The sequence below is a fragment of the Myiozetetes cayanensis genome, unplaced genomic scaffold (genome assembly GCF_022539395.1).
Source record: "Myiozetetes cayanensis isolate MyiCay16 unplaced genomic scaffold, myiCay2020 scf5-8, whole genome shotgun sequence".
NCBI lineage: Eukaryota > Metazoa > Chordata > Aves > Passeriformes > Tyrannidae > Myiozetetes > Myiozetetes cayanensis.
Genome location: NW_026087742.1, coordinates 37,340,655 through 37,359,038, shown reverse-complemented (window position 1 = coordinate 37,359,038; position 18,384 = coordinate 37,340,655). Strand labels below are relative to the sequence as shown.

The 18,384-nt window shown below is 44.3% G+C and overlaps 1 protein-coding gene across 1 annotated transcript in view; it reads left to right on the top strand.

The window, feature by feature from the left end:
• MTMR2 (myotubularin related protein 2) overlaps positions 1-17,225 on the top strand; it is a 63,005-nt gene extending 45,780 nt beyond the window's left edge. The window contains exons 8-15 of the mRNA XM_050331393.1: positions 5,168-5,317; positions 6,118-6,306; positions 8,597-8,782; positions 9,639-9,845; positions 11,419-11,511; positions 12,563-12,676; positions 14,097-14,273; positions 15,246-17,225. Coding sequence (XP_050187350.1) covers positions 5,168-5,317; positions 6,118-6,306; positions 8,597-8,782; positions 9,639-9,845; positions 11,419-11,511; positions 12,563-12,676; positions 14,097-14,273; positions 15,246-15,407 — 1,278 coding nt within the window. The 3' untranslated portion in view covers positions 15,408-17,225. The remainder of the gene's footprint in view (positions 1-5,167; positions 5,318-6,117; positions 6,307-8,596; positions 8,783-9,638; positions 9,846-11,418; positions 11,512-12,562; positions 12,677-14,096; positions 14,274-15,245) is intronic.
• The last annotated feature ends 1,159 nt before the right edge of the window (positions 17,226-18,384 follow it).

Genomic DNA, 18,384 nt, shown 5'->3' with positions numbered 1-18,384 from the left:
ATCCTGCCGTGTAGGTTTTTTATAATAGAACCTTATCTGTCCATATTAGTGTTCTTATACTATGATCTGGTGTACCTTAAATTTGGCAGGAGTTCAGTTACGTGGTGAAAGGGTACATGTATTTGCACTCATGTAGTTTGCAGCTCTTCGTGGCCTTTCTGTAAAGAAAATGAGACTGGGCCGTGGTGTCTTTGTTTCTGGTCACACAACGTAGCACTGTTGTGTGTAAAACACGACAGCTCGAGACATTGCTGCAATGTGCAGTTGTGCTATGCTGCTTTTGTATCGTTGTTGAGTAGAAAGGAAAAACTTTGCCTGGCTGCTTTTATGTCAAGAAACCAAACTAATGTCCAGGTGCTGAAGTCCTTGGTCATTTCCTTACATTGCCCAAATCAGGATATTTTGCAGCCATGGCCTATCTGAATTTTACCCCTGATGGGCCACAGTTACTGCCATTCCAGATCATGCAATCCATCTGTTCCAGTAGCTTATCTTCAAAAGTGACCAACGCCAGCTGCTGAAGAAGAGACAAACCATACTGCAGTAGATGTTTATGTTGTGATGTGGCCAGGAGGAGAATTTCATCTCTTTTGTTAGATTGATTTAGGTCCTGCAGCATGATGCTTTGTGTCCCCTCCAAAACTTTTAGGTATTTCAGTCTGTTTATTTAATTCCAGCATTTATAACCATGGATGTTCGATTTATCTGTGTGAATGTCTCAGCCTTTTTTCTTAATCCAACCAGGTTCTGCTAAAGCAATAACAAATACTACAGTAAATCAGGATTATGTCCTGAAATGGCAGCAGGGATTCGTTAACAGTGAAACAAAACTGGCATCATCAAATCAGATAATGTCACTGAGTCTGTGAATTGTGATCAGAAACAGAAAAGCAGGACATATGCACTGTCAGCAGGACATTTCGGAACTGGTTTAAAAACTGTTACAGAAGAGCTGGCCTAGGGCATAAGCAGTCCAGCAGTATGGCCAGGCATCAACTCGGTATATCTTAGGCCAGGTCAGGCTTTTCCTGTGGGAGCAGGAACACAGAGAGAGGGGAGCAGGCGAAAAGTAAACTCCAGCTACCAGGCATTCAGAAAAGACATACAGACCAAGATCTGTGGTCTGCACTGGTAGACATGGCAAGTTTGCGTGTGGTATTATTTTTTTATTATAATTTTCACTGAGATTAATAGAAGTGTGTTGATATGATAGCAACTGTAGCAATTAGGAAAGATACTCAGTAAACCCCTGACTTCTCTGTTAGCATTCTTGTGAAAGATGGAAATATGTAACTTATTAAAAATCTGTGATTGTGTAAAACTATGGGGAGTAATAAACAACCTGTAGAGAACAAAAGGAACTCAGAGAGGTTTGAGATTTAGTTGGTAAATGGAATCACATGTGGCAAATGAAATTTAAAACTGAAATTGCTCCCTGATTTTTATTACGTGCAGGCTGGCAGAGTTTAAAACAGAACTGCAAAGTGAGTAAGACTCAGTTGAAACCAAAAGGCCTTGAGATGCCTTTGGAGTAACTTAAAGCTTTATTTTCCTTAACAAGGTGGGGAGCATTTGGAAAATATTACAAGGGGTTGTGAGGCAGGAAATATGTGATATTTCCCTACATAAGTCCTTCTGGTCCAATCCTATGCTCTGGTCATATCTACCACGTAGCCACAGTATAGGCTTGTGATTGCTCCTTTCAGAGAAAACATATAGAAACTAGTAATTCAGAAGAACTGACCTGTTTTGAGGGTAAAAGAAGAGCCCCAGCATTAGTATACAAGCAGAGTGGGAAAGGTAGAGCAGGAGAACAGAGGATTGCTGGGTGTAACGTAGCAGAGTAAAGTGAGAATTGAACTGTTAAGTGTCCCATGGTTTAACTGAGGTCTCACTTATGCTAGGTATCTCCCTACTGCAGAACAGATCACAGCTCTCTTGTGCTAAGTGGACACAACATGGGCTGAGTGTATGGCAGAGGGACCAGCTTGGCTGTGCAGCTACGTCCTGTGTTGGTGTAGGGATGCGCCTCAGCCAATGTGCTTACCTTCCTGGTATCTCATGGCTCAAACCAAGTTTGAGAGGCACTCTGCTGGTGTGTAACTCAGGACCCTTCCTGCCTTGCCTGCTGCGGATCAAGGTGCACCTACATAGCTAAACTCAGAGTTGATCTGCTGGATCCCATAGAGAGATGTGACTGTGTGTAATTTCACCAAGGAAATTAATTTTTTTTCCTGTCAGTGGAAGATCCCCATATGCTTAACCTTAAATATGTGCTTTGCATGAGACTTTCCTGGCCAGGTAAGATAGGAGGGAGGGCTGCAAGGCCTGTTCTTAAACCTAGCCATGTGTCAGAGGCTGACACAAGCCAAGGATCAACAGGAGGCAGTTTGGACAAACTGTATCCTGTTTGGAGAATAAATTAGTTGAATAGCACGGGAGTGAGGTGCATTGTTTCAGCTTGTCTCAGTGAGAATGTTCATGGGACGTTTAATTTATGACTACAGATGTGGCTGTGCTGCCTTCCTTAGTTTGTCCTCTGGCAGCCACCAAACATGGTGAGGGCTTTTTTAGCCTCATTTTTTTTTTTGCTTTTTAAATTATTTTACCTAAGAAAGACTGACCTTTTGTAGCAGCCTTTGGTCACTAATGTGGACACCCAACAGCCGTGTGCTGTGGCAGCTTCCGAATGATCAGCCTCCTGTTAGCGAGGCACACCTGGGTTCCTCCTGCAGGTGCACAGGCAGGCAGCTCCCAGAGCCATTCCTTGACCTGCAGAGGCTTCCTGAGTTATATCTGTAGCAGTGTGGTTTGATAGTAGGCTTTTGGGTACTTAAAACTCACTAGGAAGCGGTGAAATGCATCTTAGATGAGGAAATACTAGTGTGCTTTATATCACGTTTAGCTGTCTCTATTGATTCCAGCTGTAGAGAGGGCAAATCTGAAGGAGCACGAATAAATGCAGAAGCTACTCTGCATTATGGCAAACGTCCTGGGAAGCTGCAAATTCAGCTTCTCTTCTAGCCCACTTGGCTTATTTCTGTTTGCTTCCAGTCCTTACAGAAAGTCACGATCCAAATCCAAAGCGTTTTGGGTGGTGCTGTGATTCGAGGCTCCCGTGCTGGGGGAAAGCAGACATTCCCCATGATTCAAAGGAAATTTGAATGCTGACACACAGTGTCTTTTCTTTCTTTGGGAGCTTGTGATGGATTTTTCTGGTCTGGGCTATTGCAGAGGAAAGATCTCCTTCAAATTTGTCAGTGTGACAAGTGAAAGTCTTAGAGCTGTGGGGAGCTTTAGAGCTTAGTTCTGGCCCAAGCAGTGTGTGCTGAAGCCATTCTGACCAGCACTGTGCAGAGGGTGCTTTGCAGTGCCCACTGCTTAATCTTCTCTATGAGCAACTGGTAGAGTTGCAGGATAGAATGAAAAGGAGCCTTTTTTCCATGTAGCTGTTTGTCAGCTCCCATTTTCCTTGTCAAGACTGTGCTGACAGTGTACTTTTCATTCAGATTTGGGGGAGGTGAAATCCCCAGGTCTTGCTGGTGGATCCACTGCATGTACTTACTAGGACAGGACTGAAAACTAATTTGCCATTAGCCCGCTTCCAGGTAGTAGCCAGCTTGTTTACAGCTGGCACACAGCTATGAGCAAGAGTCTTGCTGTTCCCTGGTTGACAGCAGAGCTGGTGGACCCAGCAGGTAGACTGAGCATGTTCTACCCATCAGTAAGCTTGGACTGTTGTCTACACATTGCTTATGCCTGTTTCTGCCAATTCTTAGGCTTCAGACTGCCGAAAATAGCTTTCCTTTTAGGGTTTTGGGGTATTCGTGATCCTGGCAGCTCTGCTGATTTCCTTGTAGTAACATTTCCTTCCCAGGGAGGGCCCCAGCAGAGAGGTGGTTCACAAGCAGGATGTGTGACTGGAATTAGACAGAAGGTCTGTCCTCCCCTCAGATTTTTAACCATGACCTCTTTTGACAGCATGACTCACCGCTGTGATGGTGAACCGGCTGCAGTTGGTGTGGGTCAGCCATAATTACCACAGCTTGTCTGACTTGTGTTAGATTTGTCATTTATTTCCTGTGTGAGCCATGACAGTGGTAATCACTGTCCCACCACCCTCCTTAAAATGAAGTACTGTTGTTAGAACAGAGGCATGTATTGTTTTAAGAGTTGATGTTCCCCTAAAACACACTCTGTGCTTAACAGTCTGGCCATGTTCAGAGCAGCAGATGTGTCTTCCCCACAGCGATGCTTTGTGTCGGTGCTCACCCCTGCTGCAGCAAGTGTCTGTTCAAATCTCTCCTTGCAAGCGTGCTGTACCAGCCACTCTGTGTCGATCTGTTCATTCCCAGCATCAGCCAAACCAAGTCTGCAGGTTGTCAGGATCCTCCCCGCTGTGCTTCAGATGTTACCTGAAGGTTGTTGTCTGGGAAGCTCTTGAGTGGCTTCCCCATCAGGGCACATTGAGCTCAGTGATATGTTTGTGTATGCACATTCCCGGCTCTCCCAGCCCAAGTCAGACTAGTACAAATGGAGATCTTAGTCTGACAGAAACATGGGAATTGCACATCACATACAGTAATGCAGCCAGAGACATAAAATTATTAAGTTTTTGGTGTTTTTAGAGGATTACACAGTTGTGCCACAAACACTCAACAAGGTCAAACCAGACTGAATTTTTGGGGGTGTTTTACTGCCTCTTCTACCTTCTGCCCCTCCCCTCCATCCTGTCTGGTATCTCCATTTTGCATCCCTAATTTCCACCCACCACGTTTGAGCTAAGTGCCCAGAGAGAGGTAAATTGGTCACGCATTCTGTCCTGCTCCTGATTCTCCTGTGAGCCCATGGTGAGACCAGGAGATATCTTAAAGATGCGCTCAGGGGGATCACCTGTGTTGCTGCATCTGTAGCCTTCACAGTTCCTTTGCCATAGGTGACCCTGCCTGAAGTCTTCTAGTTTCACTGTTCTTCAGTGACCTGAGCAAAATATCCACCTCTCTGGGAAGAGGCATGAAATGCAAATTACCAAGATAATGCGTTCCCAGATGCCAGCCCTAAATGTCCTTCATTAACAAAAATTGCCTTGAATTTCAGGTCTGGGGATTTGACTATGCTGAGGTCTCAGAGCAACTCATTTGCTAACGTGCTGTTGTTTCCTCTTTAGGGAATTCCCAATGAAAGCTGGAGGCTGACCAAGATTAATGAGCGCTATGAGCTTTGTGATACGTACCCTGCCATTCTAGCTGTGCCTGTAAACATTCCTGATGAAGAATTAAAGAGAGTAGCATCTTTCAGATCAAGAGGACGCATACCAGTGAGTGGGACAAAGGAAGCCACTTTGATGTGGTTTTGTTACACATACCTTTGGGCAATAAATAATACCAAGATCAGGCTGAGTGGATTCCAGGGAGCCAATAAATGGTCGATGGATAATAAAAGTGGCAGCAACACATTTGAGGACTTAAAAAACAGCAGTATCTGCTGGAACTACTGTTGTGAAAGAGATGTAGACTAAACCAAAATGAGAAGATAAGATAATTTAGCTCGACTCAGACCAAATCTCCATTTAATTCCTGAGAAACACAAAGCAGCCCTGTTGGACTGTTTACAATTGTCTGGCCTACTCTGACTTTCAGGATAGAGGAATACTTAGTGATACTCTTGATTAGAATACTTGATAAATGAAATTAAGGCCAAATACATTGTTATGATGATTATTTCAGCAGTAACTGAAAATGTACTGGTGTACTTCTAAAGTTTGTAGAAAATTCTATCTTGTTCCTAAAGTACTTAACTTTGACATGGTATAACATAAAGTAAGACATAGCCCACATAGTGACTCACACAATAGCCAGAAAAACAGTTTGCATCATATTTAAAAGTCAGACTTAAATTATTTGGTCACCTTTTGTTTGTTCAAACTTTGGGAATGCCACAAAAATGAATAAGGACGGAAGAGTTCTTTCTTTCATTCAATTGTGATTTAATAGAATCCAACCTTCTGGAACTGGCTTATACAGGATGGGATCCCAGACTAAGCCATTACAGGTTGAACACTTCACTGGCTAAATTAATCCCATTTTTCCTTTATTTATTTCCCATTTGTTTTCAAAGGTCTTGTCATGGATTCACCCAGAAAGTCAAGCAACGATCACTCGCTGTAGCCAGCCAATGGTGGGAGTGAGTGGCAAGCGAAGCAAGGAAGATGAAAAGTACCTTCAAGCCATCATGGATTCTAATGCTCAATCCCATAAAATCTTCATATTTGATGCAAGGCCTAGTGTGAATGCTGTAGCCAATAAGGTCGGGTGCTTTTTCCTGTGTCTAAAACTGGGAATGTAATAAGTTAGAGCACATTTCCCACCTCAACTTCATATTATTCATAAGGATCACAAGTGGGTCTTCCACTGTAAAGGAAATCTGCATGCAATGATCTGATTCTCTAGACAGACTTTTATACCTGCACTGGTATTTGTGAGGTATCATTGTGACTACTAAAGATCCATTATATTAATCTACAATGGGAAATGAAATTGCAAGGGGGAAAAAAAATGAAGTAATACTGAGGTCAAACTCTAACCCCCTGGATCTTGTGTATCACCATTTTCCACTTCACGTGGTTGGAAGACTGCTTCCTCTTAACAGCACCAGGACTCTGTCCCCATTAACTGTGATAGGAGCAGGGAATACTCAGTACTTCTGAAAATCAGGCATCATGATTTTTAATTTCAAAATATAGCTGGGGATAGCTAATGTCTAGGAATAGTGCTCTGTTCTTTCTGCTGTTGTAGAATCATAGAATTCCTTGGGTTGGAAAGGACCTTTAAGGGTCTAGTCCAACCCTCCCTGCCAAGGGCAAGGACATCTTCCACTAGACCAGGTTGATCAGAGCCTTGTCCTACCTGACCTTGAATGCTTCTAGGAATGAGGCATCTTCCACTGTTCTGAGAAACCTCTTCTAGTGTTTTACCACCCTCAGTGTAAAAAATTTCTTCTTTATATCTAGTCTGAATGTACTCCCTTTTAGTTTTAAACCATTAGCCCTTGCCCTGTCACACCAGGCCCTACTGTCCCCAAATGACTCCATCTTTCTTATAAACCCCCTTTAAGTACTGGAAGGCTGCCATAAGGTCTCCCTGGAGACTTTTCTTCTCAGCCTTTCTCATAGGAGAGGTACTTAAGCCCTCTGGTCATTTTTGTGGTCCTTCTCTGGACTCACTCAAACAATTCCATGTATTTTCTGTGCTGAGGACTCCAGGGCTGAATGCAGTACACCAGATGAGGTCTCACAAAGGTAGAGTAGTGGGGTAGAATCACCAGCCTCAGAGAACAATCACCTGCTGCCCATTTGGCTTTTTGTGCAGCCCAGGATACGATTGGCTTCTTGGGCTGCAAGCGCACATTGCCAGCTCATGCCCAGCCTCTCATCCAGCAGCACCTCCAAGTCCTTCTCAGCAGGGCTGCTCTCATTTTGTTCATTCACCAGCCTGTGTTGATGCTAGGGGTTGCCCTGACACAGGTGACACCTTGCACCTGGACTCATGAGGTTCCCATGAACCCTCTTCTCGAGCCTCTCCAGGTCCCTCTGGATGGCATCCTGTCCTTCAGGTGTGTCAACGTCACCACTAAGCTTGGTGTCATCTGCAAAATTCCTGAGAGTGCACTTGATCCCTTTGTCTGTGTCACTGATGAAGGTATTAAATAACACTGGTCCAAATACCAGCGGTGTCACTCACTGGCCATTGAGCTGTTGACCACTACCCTCTGGCTGTGACCGTCCAATTCCTCATCCACCAAACTGTCTACCCATCAAATCCTTACCTCTCCAATATAAAGAGAGAAATATTGACAGAAGTTCAGGTAGATGACGTCCATAGCCCTTCCTTTCATCACTACTCTAGTCACTCCTATGTAGAAGGCCACTAGGTTGGTCAGGCAGGACTTGCCCTTGGTGAAGCTGTGCTGGCTGTCTCAAACAGCCCCTGGTCATCCATGTGTTATAGCATAGCTTCCAGGATGATCTGTTCCATGATCTTGCCAGGCACAGAGGTGAGGCTGATGGGTCAGTAGTTCCATCTTTCTACCCTTTTAAAAATTGTGTTTCATGCCATCACTTTAAGCTCTGTATTAATGGTAGAACTGCTTTGTTGCACTAAAGCTCATTTTCCTTTCTTCTTTTTTTTTTTTTTTTTTTTTAAATCTGCCTTTCCCACTGCTTAGGAAAGGCAATTAGTGTGTGGGTTATACTCCCCTGTAATAGTATGTTAAATTTTTAAATGATAGAATAACGAATGTAATGAGCTAGCAACTTGAATGGAGATAAATGATAATTACAGAGGAAAAGAAGCCTTGTAATGTGATATTCTTTGGTAAAAATTATAGCATTCATTAGCTATTGCAGGAAAGAGACACAAAGTGTGTGCGTGTACATGTTTGGTCCCAGCTGTAAGATAAAGCCAGTGTTTTCTGCCTGCTTTAGATAGCCCAGTCACTGTGGTATTTTGTCAGCTGCCATTTGCTCAGGACAAATGACTGGGATAAAGTATAAAACATGTTTTTGCTTAATGATTTGTCTGTGGATTTTGTTCTTCAGGCTAAAGGAGGGGGCTATGAGAGCGAGGATGCCTATCAGAATGCAGAATTAGTGTTCCTGGACATTCACAATATTCATGTTATGAGAGAGTCGCTGAGAAAACTGAAAGAAATTGTGTATCCCAATATCGAGGAGACTCACTGGCTGTCTAATTTAGAGTCAACTCACTGGCTAGAGCATATCAAGGTATGCATGTCTGCATCCAGTGCATGTGGCTGAGCAACCACAAGTCCTTACCAGTCTGTTCACTGGGAAAGATATCCAGAGCTAACTCCAGGATTTTCAATTCATGGTAAATTTAAAGACTTAGAATTTGATTTTTATTTGTGAACGCCTAAAACCATAGTTTCTTGGAATCTGGAGAAGATGGGAATAGGGACAAGAGAGGGGCCTGAAATAGTGAAAGATGGTGTTTTGGAAATGAAGTATGTTCCTGGGTAATGCATAACTGTGAAAGTTTTGGTTAGAGCTCAGGAGTCCCAGAGTTTCCAAGCTCTTGACTCAGGGATCCTAGTGTTACTGCCTGGTCCAGACCAGAAAATGCTGGGAGTTTGTGCCCTGTCGGCCTTCCAGGAATCCAAGTAGAGTCAGAATGAGGAGGCAGAGTGTTTCAACTTCTACAGATGTTGGTTCTCAGATTAAGTTCTTTCTCTTCTAAAAATGTCCAGTTTACATTGTTACTCTGCTAAAGCAGACAGGGACAGATCTGCTTCTGGGGCAGCTGCAAGGTGATGGCCATTTTGTATTCATGTCACACACAGAATACTCCTGTGTTTAAAGCCTGACCTGTTCTAGGACTGAGCTTAACGCAAAGGCTCTTCTAGAGTTGTGCCTACACTAGAGTATAGATGTGCTGTCATCTTGTTGGAATAAAAAATGTGTTCACCAGTTTGCTGTCCTAGTTTTAAAGTAGTTGGAACTGATTTACCATTCTGCTTGGGGCAAACAGAGCCCTTGGTTTGTCCTGTGTTGTCACTAGCCATTTTTCATGTATAGTTTCTGTTCCAAAGAGATTTTGTAATTTGTTTTTTCCTTGTCCTAGCTCATTCTTGCTGGAGCCCTCCGGATTGCTGACAAAGTAGAGTCAGGGAAGACATCTGTGGTTGTGCACTGCAGTGACGGCTGGGACCGGACAGCCCAGCTCACCTCTCTCTCTCTGCTCATGTTGGATGGCTACTACCGAACTATCAGGGGCTTTGAAGTCCTGGTGGAGAAGGAGTGGCTGAGCTTTGGCCACAGATTTCAGCTGGTGAGTCACTATCCCTTGGAAGGCACTATATGGAAAGTTATTGTCCCCCTTGAAGGATTTCAAAGGAGTTTAGCCTTTCCTGTGAGAATTTTCCTGGTTGAAGACAGGTGAAACCTGCTGCCACTGTTTTCTGCCTATAATTCCAGTCATCTTTTAACTTCCTTGGGGGCTGTATTGGTTAGATAGGAGGCACAGGGAGTATTAAATCTTTCAGGTGTCTGACTGATATGTCATGTTTCCATGCTTAGGCTTGAGCTAACAGTGTGCTTTGGGTTCAGGGCTGGCATTTCTGCTGGGAGTTGGCAGAGACCACTGGGGTATTTTTTCTTCCTTTGCAGTTCATTCAATTTTCTGAGACTGTTAGGCCACTGTCATCACAAATGCCTTGGTATTGAAGAGTTTGGAGAATTTGGTTATGACCTTGACCTCACATTTTCTTCAGGCACACTTTATTTTTGGGGGGGCTTCTAATTGCCTAGGTTTGATCAGCAGTTTGAGCCTGGACCACGAGTAGCTTGTGGTTGTGTTCCTGTTGCTGGCAGAGAGGCAGCTTTGTGGGCTTGTGACACAGCAATTTGTTATGGTTTGCACTGATGGGAACTGAGAGGGCCTTTCGGTAGTATCCTTTCAGTCTTTGTTCCTATTGTGTTTTGCTCATAGCTGTTGTCTAGTGGTTGTTAAATTTTGGCAAGGACTAGAACAAGGTCTGTTTACAGCACTTGCAGTGCTGAGTTGCATTGTCAAATGCTCTGAGGAAGGTGGGGAAACTGAGGCACTAAAGCAACTGAGGTTCTGCTGCAGCAAAACTTGCTATTTGATGTTTGAGCAACGACTGTTTTAGCTTCTTCCCTGTCTAGACAAGGAAGATAATGATAGTGATTTCCTTTGGTGAGGGGTGAACAGCATTAAAGAAGAGGTAGAGATCTCTGTTGCATACATGTTATTGTTCTTTGTACGGTACTTGGGGCTCCTGGGTAAGACATAACCATTAATGTACTATAGTAGTTATGAGGAATCCTGCCTCACACGTCTTGGCCACACAGCGTGGTCAGGGTTGGAGGCCTGCTTCTGGGAATACTGTGATCACTGCCTCTCTTGAGGTGGCAGGAGACGGCCTGGGCTAGTGTTTGTACAGCACTTGGAAGCTGCGAGGTGTTGCGTGACGGTTATCGCCACATGCCATGCCTCTAGGTAGTGTTTAGACCGAGCCCACTGTACTACTGAAGTAGCCAGGACAACAGCTGCAACTGAAGCAAAAAGCATTCTCATTTTTCTTCCTTCTGAACTTCAGCTTTTAACTGAAATCAGTGCCAGCATAGCATCTGGAGCCTCTACTCAAACAGTTCTTGTTTTAATTTAGCACGAAAATATCCCCATAAAGAATTTTCACTTCAGAGATGAAGGGAGTAGTTGTCCTTTCCTCCTTTACTCACTAATATGGACAAAGCAAAATCAAGACTCGTTTGAAACTTTTTAAAGCTGTTGGTAAACGTTTGGGTGACTGGCAGGAGATCCCAGCAGCTTCCCCGTGAAGCCCTGTGCGACTCCTGTTCTTTGTCCTGCTCTGTTTCAGAGGGTTGGCCACGGAGATAAGAACCATGCAGATGCGGATCGCTCTCCTGTCTTCCTCCAGTTCATCGACTGTGTCTGGCAAATGACAAGACAGGTAAATTGCCACATTGTGGCACTTGTATCCACAAAGCCAGTATACCAAGACATGGCACAGTGTCTGGACACAGGAATGATTTCCAAGCTGACCATTACAGGCTCTACGTTTGGGAGGTTCCCCTACGTTTGGGAGGTTTTTTCCCAGATATGTGGGACCTGGAAGGTTTTTTGTGTCTTCTGTGGCACAAATGTCAGCTGTGGTCAGGCGGTTCACTGAAAAAAAATTAGGCTTATCATGGATTAAACCAGGAGAAATAGGAAAGAAGGATGCCACTACATATGAAGCTGTATCATATTCACACAGAGAGAAAAAGAGGCTTTACCATCATTGAAGTCACTTTCATCATGCTCTCCTTGGATTGCTCCTAAAAGCAGGCATCCTGACCTGCAGCTGGTGAGCTCAGGATGTTGCAACTGGGGCAGCCTGGGAAGAGAAGGATGGTTGTGAGGGAGGAAGGCATGTGTTTGCAGTTCACTGCATGTATTCTTACTGACCCTTTGCGGAGCTTCAGTTCTCCCTGTCTCAGGTCTGATTGTTTAGGCATGGATCTTCAACAGCAAACATGGCCTGTGCCCATACACCTGTTCCTCCTGCTGACCTGTATTGCAAGATGCCTCCCTGCTGGTCCCTCTGGGAAGTACTGTGTTACACACACAGGTTACTTCCATTTAGCCCTGGGAAATTTCCACTTTTTTAATGCGTTGTTTGACATGTGCCCTTCATACACAGTCTGGTGGCGTGGTCTGTCATGAGGGGCAAGCTTCGATTTGAAGCTGCACTGAGTGTGTATAAACACAGTGCTCTAACCCTTCAGACCTTTGGCTTTTGCTCAAAATTCCTCTCTGCAAATGCAGAGCAGCTTTCCAAGAGAGAAACTCTTGCTTCTACAAGGAGCAAATCTGCCCCTGAATATCCAGCCAGGAAGGGAACAGGGACAAATCCTGTTCTAGAAATCAAGAGGCCAACTCCTTACCAAGACGACAGAGTGGGAAGAAAGTTTATTTTCCTGTTTTAAAATCCCAACCTAATTTTCTCTTTCTGACTGAAGTTTCCTACAGCATTTGAGTTCAATGAGTACTTCCTGATCACCATCCTGGATCACCTGTACAGCTGTTTGTTTGGGACCTTCCTGTGCAGCAGTGAGCAGCAGAGAGTGAAGGAGGTAAGGTGGCTTCTCTCCAAGGTGAAAGCCTGTTCCTGGGATGGCTTTAGCTCACCACATACTGCTAGGGAAGTTGGTTCCTCGCTCAAAGATAGTGGTAGATGGGGGTCTGGGAAATGGCAAGCCCCCTTCTCAACAGCTGGTACCTGGGGTTTTCCTGTTTGCACAGCCTGCTGTCTGTTGGAGACACTTCATGTTTCAGAGCAACATCATCTCCCCTCTGGACAGTGCTTCTGCTTCCAGTTGCTCACTATGGTTGAATAGCTCCTAGTGTCTCCCAGGTAGTGGAAATGCAGTTTTGCTTTGAACTTTAATGTAACCTTCTCTGTGGAAACTGGTGCCTTTCTGTCCTCTCTTTTCTTTGAAGTGGTTCCTTTAGGGTGCTTTTAACTACAAAGTGTGTGCTGTCATTCTGCACACATTACAGCACATAACTTGTCTCAGTGTGTGTTCTTGCTATGCATTTTTCCTGGAGAGGACAACACTCCTAGTATTAGTAAGGACGTGCCTCTATGTTCTGCCACAAGCCAGCTCTGCCCTGCAGTCTTGTCGAGGTTTGTTTGCCAAGGGAAGAGCATAGAGGTGTATACATTCAGACACAGTCTGGAATCAGAAGGAAAAGCAGTGACACTCCTTCTGTCTCACCTACCTAGAGGTGAAGCATTCTGTCACTGAAGTGCTGTGGCCTAACAGCACACAGGTACATGAGGACAGTGCTGTGTGGACCTGATGTGATCATATTGGATAGCACTTAGGTTAAAAAAACCCCAAACAATAAAACCTAACTGTAATATAAAAGTGGTTGCATTTTACTGTAGTGAAATCGGGATCCCTGTTTCTCTGGAGTCTGCAGTGATTGAATAATTGTAATGTCCAGAAAATAAAATCTGCATGCTATTTGCATGTGGCCTTTTTTTTTTTTTAATATTTTAAAAGGCCTCAGCCTAGTGAAGTACTTAATCTAGAAAGTACTTCAACACTGGTTTCAGTGGGACTATTCACAGGCCTAATTATTCCACTAGATCAGGGCCTAAGTCAAATGTTTTCTTTATTTCTTTTGCAATTAAATACTCCAGCAAGTCCTTGAGGAGCACTTTAAAGAAGTGAAGTTTAACTAAAGCATTGAGAGTTCACATGCCAGTGTCCCCTCACTGTGCCAATGGCAATTCCTGGTCTGTGTTGGCAGCTGGGTGGGTAAGAGGGGTTGTTCTGTGCCAGGGCATGTAGTGTGTGTGTCTGCCTGCATCCATGTGCTTTTAGTACACTAACCACATCAAAAGAACAGTTGGGGGGGGGGGTTAAGCTACAAAAAAGCAACTAGCTCTGTATTAATGACAGGCATATGTCTATGCTGCTATAGTTTGTAGATAGCTGGAATTCGCATGGCAAATAAAACCTCCTCCACCCCCTTCCCTTACAGAGCCTTCCAAAAAAGACCGTATCACTTTGGTCTTACATCAACAGCCAACTGGAAGACTTTACTAACCCCTTGTATGTGAGCTACTCCAACCATGTCCTGTATCCCGTGGCCAGCATGCGCCACCTCGAGCTGTGGGTCGGCTACTACATCCGCTGGAACCCCAGGATGAAGCCTCAGGTACCTCTTCCACAGATCCTACATCTGTTTCCCTCTCTGGTAGTACTGATACTGTTATTTTGCAGTTCAAGATATTTGAAGCACAAGATGTACAAACTTATGCTGCCCCTGCTTAAATTTAAAAACCAAAGCCTAAATTGAAATGCCAGCAAGAGCGAGCAGCACCTACAGCTGGCTGGTGCAGCTGCTCAGCTTGTGAAATCTGCAGGACCTGGATACACTTGGCAATTTAGAAAATTCCTCACTTAGAATAGGGGAAAGAAACATCTGAATTCTTTTCACAAAAGAGCGAAAGAATCCCAAGACTTCTTTGGATGTGGGATTCTAGATAGGATTTTTGGGGCTGTATTTAGGCTACTGGCAACAAGAACCTGGTGCTTTGCTTTGGCTCCCTGAGGCACAGGGGTCTGCCTGGAGCCCTGTGACACCCCTGACTCCAGCCAGCAGGGATGCTGGCTTGCCCCGGGGCAGGCACCTCAAACAAGCAGGCCCTGAATGCTGACATCACTTTTTAGGACGAAAGGGACAAAATTTCCCAGGTTGCCCCTGTGGCCAACTGCAGTTGACAGCTGTGCAATTCTGGGGTGTTAGAAACAGGAACCAAACAATGCTTTGCAGTCAGAACCATGTGAAAACACTTAGATGAACCTGTAATTTTTTCCCCAAAACTCCAGGCCAAAATGCTGTGGCCAGCAGCCCCCAGAAACGTCAGCTTGGCAACTGTTATCTTTCAAATTTTTAGCTGTTATCTTTCAAATCTTTGTTTAGCCACCGTTGCACTGTGTACATTGGATCAAAATGAGCATCTCAAAGCTAGAGCAACTGTGCTGTACCCCTGAGCACATGACTGATAATACTCATGTACAACCCCCTCCTCTCTCATAGCTGTGTGTAAGGTCAGCAACTGTTTTGTGGTTCAGGCTTCCACTACCACACTTACCTCCCAGCGCTCAGCTACATGTTTGCTTGCAGGAACCTGTCCACAATCGCTACAAGGAGCTTCTGGCCAAGCGGGCCGAGCTGCAGAAGAAAGTAGAGGAACTGCAGAGAGAAATCACCAACCGTTCCACCTCATCCTCGGAGAGAGCCGGCTCTCCCGCACAGTGTGTTGCTCCTGTACAGACAGTTGTATAATATGGACTTTTCTTGCTGAGGATCCTTCCCAGGACCACGGGGGCAGCTTTTCTGAAGCCCTCTGGATTTCCAGCATGGTATCTGGAGGATGCCAACCTATTTATTTATTTCTCTCCAGGGTAATTTATTAGTACTGTAGCACTAGAGGAAGCTTAAGCAAAAACAACAGACAAGGCCCCCTATGCAATTAATCTTCTCAGTGGCTAGCTTATAATACAAGCCGATTGCTCTTACCACCTAAAAGAAAACTAGAGCTTGCTCTTTGCTCACTGATGTGCTGGAAATCACTTGGCTTTAAAGAGAGACACTGCACTAGAATGAAGTACTGAGGAGGAAAAACATCTGCTCAGAACTTTGAAAGGTCTCCCCTTTGCTAAAAGGAAAGACTAAATCTGACTTTGTATTGGAGACTCAAATGCAGCTGTAACAGCACAAACCCTCTGCTATTAATTTCTGCACTGCAGTGTAAATGAGGGTGCTTGCCAGCACACTTGGAGAGAAGCAGTGATAGTGTCTGAAACATATCACTCCCTTCACCTTGATCTAGATCATAGGAAGCCATGCAAATGATGCCTTATTTAAAGAAAGGGCAGCTCCTCCCACTAAAACACAATGGTAGAGGAGAAACCTACAGGATTTGTACAAAACCTACATTTATTTTGTAGGATGCAAAATCAATGCATCTCTGCAACTCCAGAATCTCACAGTTTACAGTGGGTGTGCCAGGATGCAACTTAAGCACCTTTATTTCTGGCCTCCTGTGCCTCATAGTCACCAGGGGAAAGGTAGTGGAATGCCACAGGGCATGTGTGAACTGCTGGGATCAGCCATTACATTTTGCTTGGGTAAGCATAATTAGTGACTTTAATGCTTCTGTGCAGGGTCATAGTGGTGTACTTACAGTATTTCAGTGTTCCGTTAACTAACGAAAGCAACTGTACATCAACCAAAGATGCCTTTCTGCCTGCATTCCAACCGCTGCTTAAGGTTATTCTGGCAGACCTAACATCTTAGCCACATTTAGGCCTTTTTCAGCATAGTCTGCTTCAAGAATTAGCATCACTTGACTAAGCTCAAGTTGAAATTCAGTTTTAATACAAAATTTTACTGCAGAACAGGGGATAAAACACTCGGTAAAGCCGTGACTTCCCTGTTGCTCTTCCAAACAGGTAAGCACAGGGCTGTAGAAGATTCGGCTTACAGGAAAGGCATTTAGCTATGTGCAAGGCTGCTTCTCACTTGAATGCTAAGGAGGAGGGCACTGCTTGGTGGGAGTTCTTGTATTGCTCTCTTATGACAGGATCCCATACTGTGGTCACCTGTCAGCATGCTGCTTCACTCAGCTACTCTTCCACTAGAGAGAAGGATTTTCCAAGACAGTACAAGAGTGGACCAATTTCCCCCATAAGATACTGCCTTTCAAAAGCCACATTCCTTCCCAGGCAGTAACAATAATTTCCCCCTGCAGCCTCCACTTTTGCCTGCTCTACTACTGCAGTCACCATCTCCGTGCTTTACAGAGAAATCCACAGCCACCTTCTGACAAGATGAAAACAGGCTGTACAGCATCAGCACATTTGTTATAGGGTGGCCTGAGATATTATGGTTCAATAGTGCTAAAGAATCCACACAAAATACTTCTGAAGGACTTGGATTTGCTTTTATGGTAAAGGGCAGATCTGCTCTTACATACAATCATTATACAAGATGGTTCATTGCATTCTTCTGTATTAGCAAATTGACTATGTGTGTATATTTTGTTTCTTGATGAAGGCTGTTTGGTTTTGCTAACACTAATAAAAACTGATAAAAGGGTAACATTCCTGTGCTCTTACTTTCAACAGTGTGGTTCTCCAAAGGATTTGCAGAACACACAAACAAACAAAATAGCATTGCAAGTTTAGTATGCGAAATCCAGATCTCCCTCATTTTTCTGCAGATGGTCTTGCAAGATGCTAATTTTCAAACTCTAAAATCTAGAATGACAGGAAAACAAAATCAGTCTTTGGACAAGTTTCTCTTATCCTACACAGACCAGCATTAATACAGATACAGTGCTTAGCTGCTCAGTATTACAAAAATAGAATCACAAAACAGTCTGGGCTGGAAGGGACCTTTAAAGACCATCTAGTTTCTAACCCCCTGCCATGGGCAGACATCTTCCACTAGACCAGGTTGCTCAGAGCCCCATCCAACCTGGCCTTGAATACTTCCAGGGATGGAGCATCCACAACTTCTCTGGGCAACCTGTGCCAGTGCCTCACCACTCCCACAGTAATGAATTTCTTCCTAATACCTAATCTAAACCTTCCCTCTTTCAGTTGAAAGCCACTCCCTCTTGTCCTATCACTACATGCCCTCTACAGCTTTTAGGTACTGGAAGGTGCTGTAAGATCTCCCCAGAGCTGCCTCTTCCCCAGGCTGAACAACCCCAACTCTCTCAGAACCTACTGTCCTAATACACTGTCAAGTGCAGAAACTGATTTTTTCATTGTGACAGTATTTCATACAAAGTATTCTGAAATACTTTCACCATTAAAAAACCCTCCACCATCTCTGCACTTTTACAGTGCATTGTAAAAGGAGCACTCACATTTTTTGTACGTAACTTACGTGAAGCCCAAATTCACTGGGATGATTTGGGATCTACTCTGGATGCTCCTTGATGCTCTCACACCTAGTAGGCTTCCAACTTGGGCACCTCATTCACTGCAGGCAGCACATATGGAGCCTAAAATACTCCTAAGCCCTCCATCAGTAAGGAGCTGCATTGAGGACAGCCTGAGGTTGTGCTGAAGTTAACCAGGGATCAGCTGAGGAAGCTGATCTCCAGAAGTCCTTCCTAAGCAAAACGACCAAGTGTAAGTTTCAGCTACCGATTTTTCAAGACCTCTAGGATGAACTGCTCTCCAACTGGTTACTCCCACTATACCTGGTTAACAGCATCTGATTTCTCCCATCGCAGCTAACACTTTCT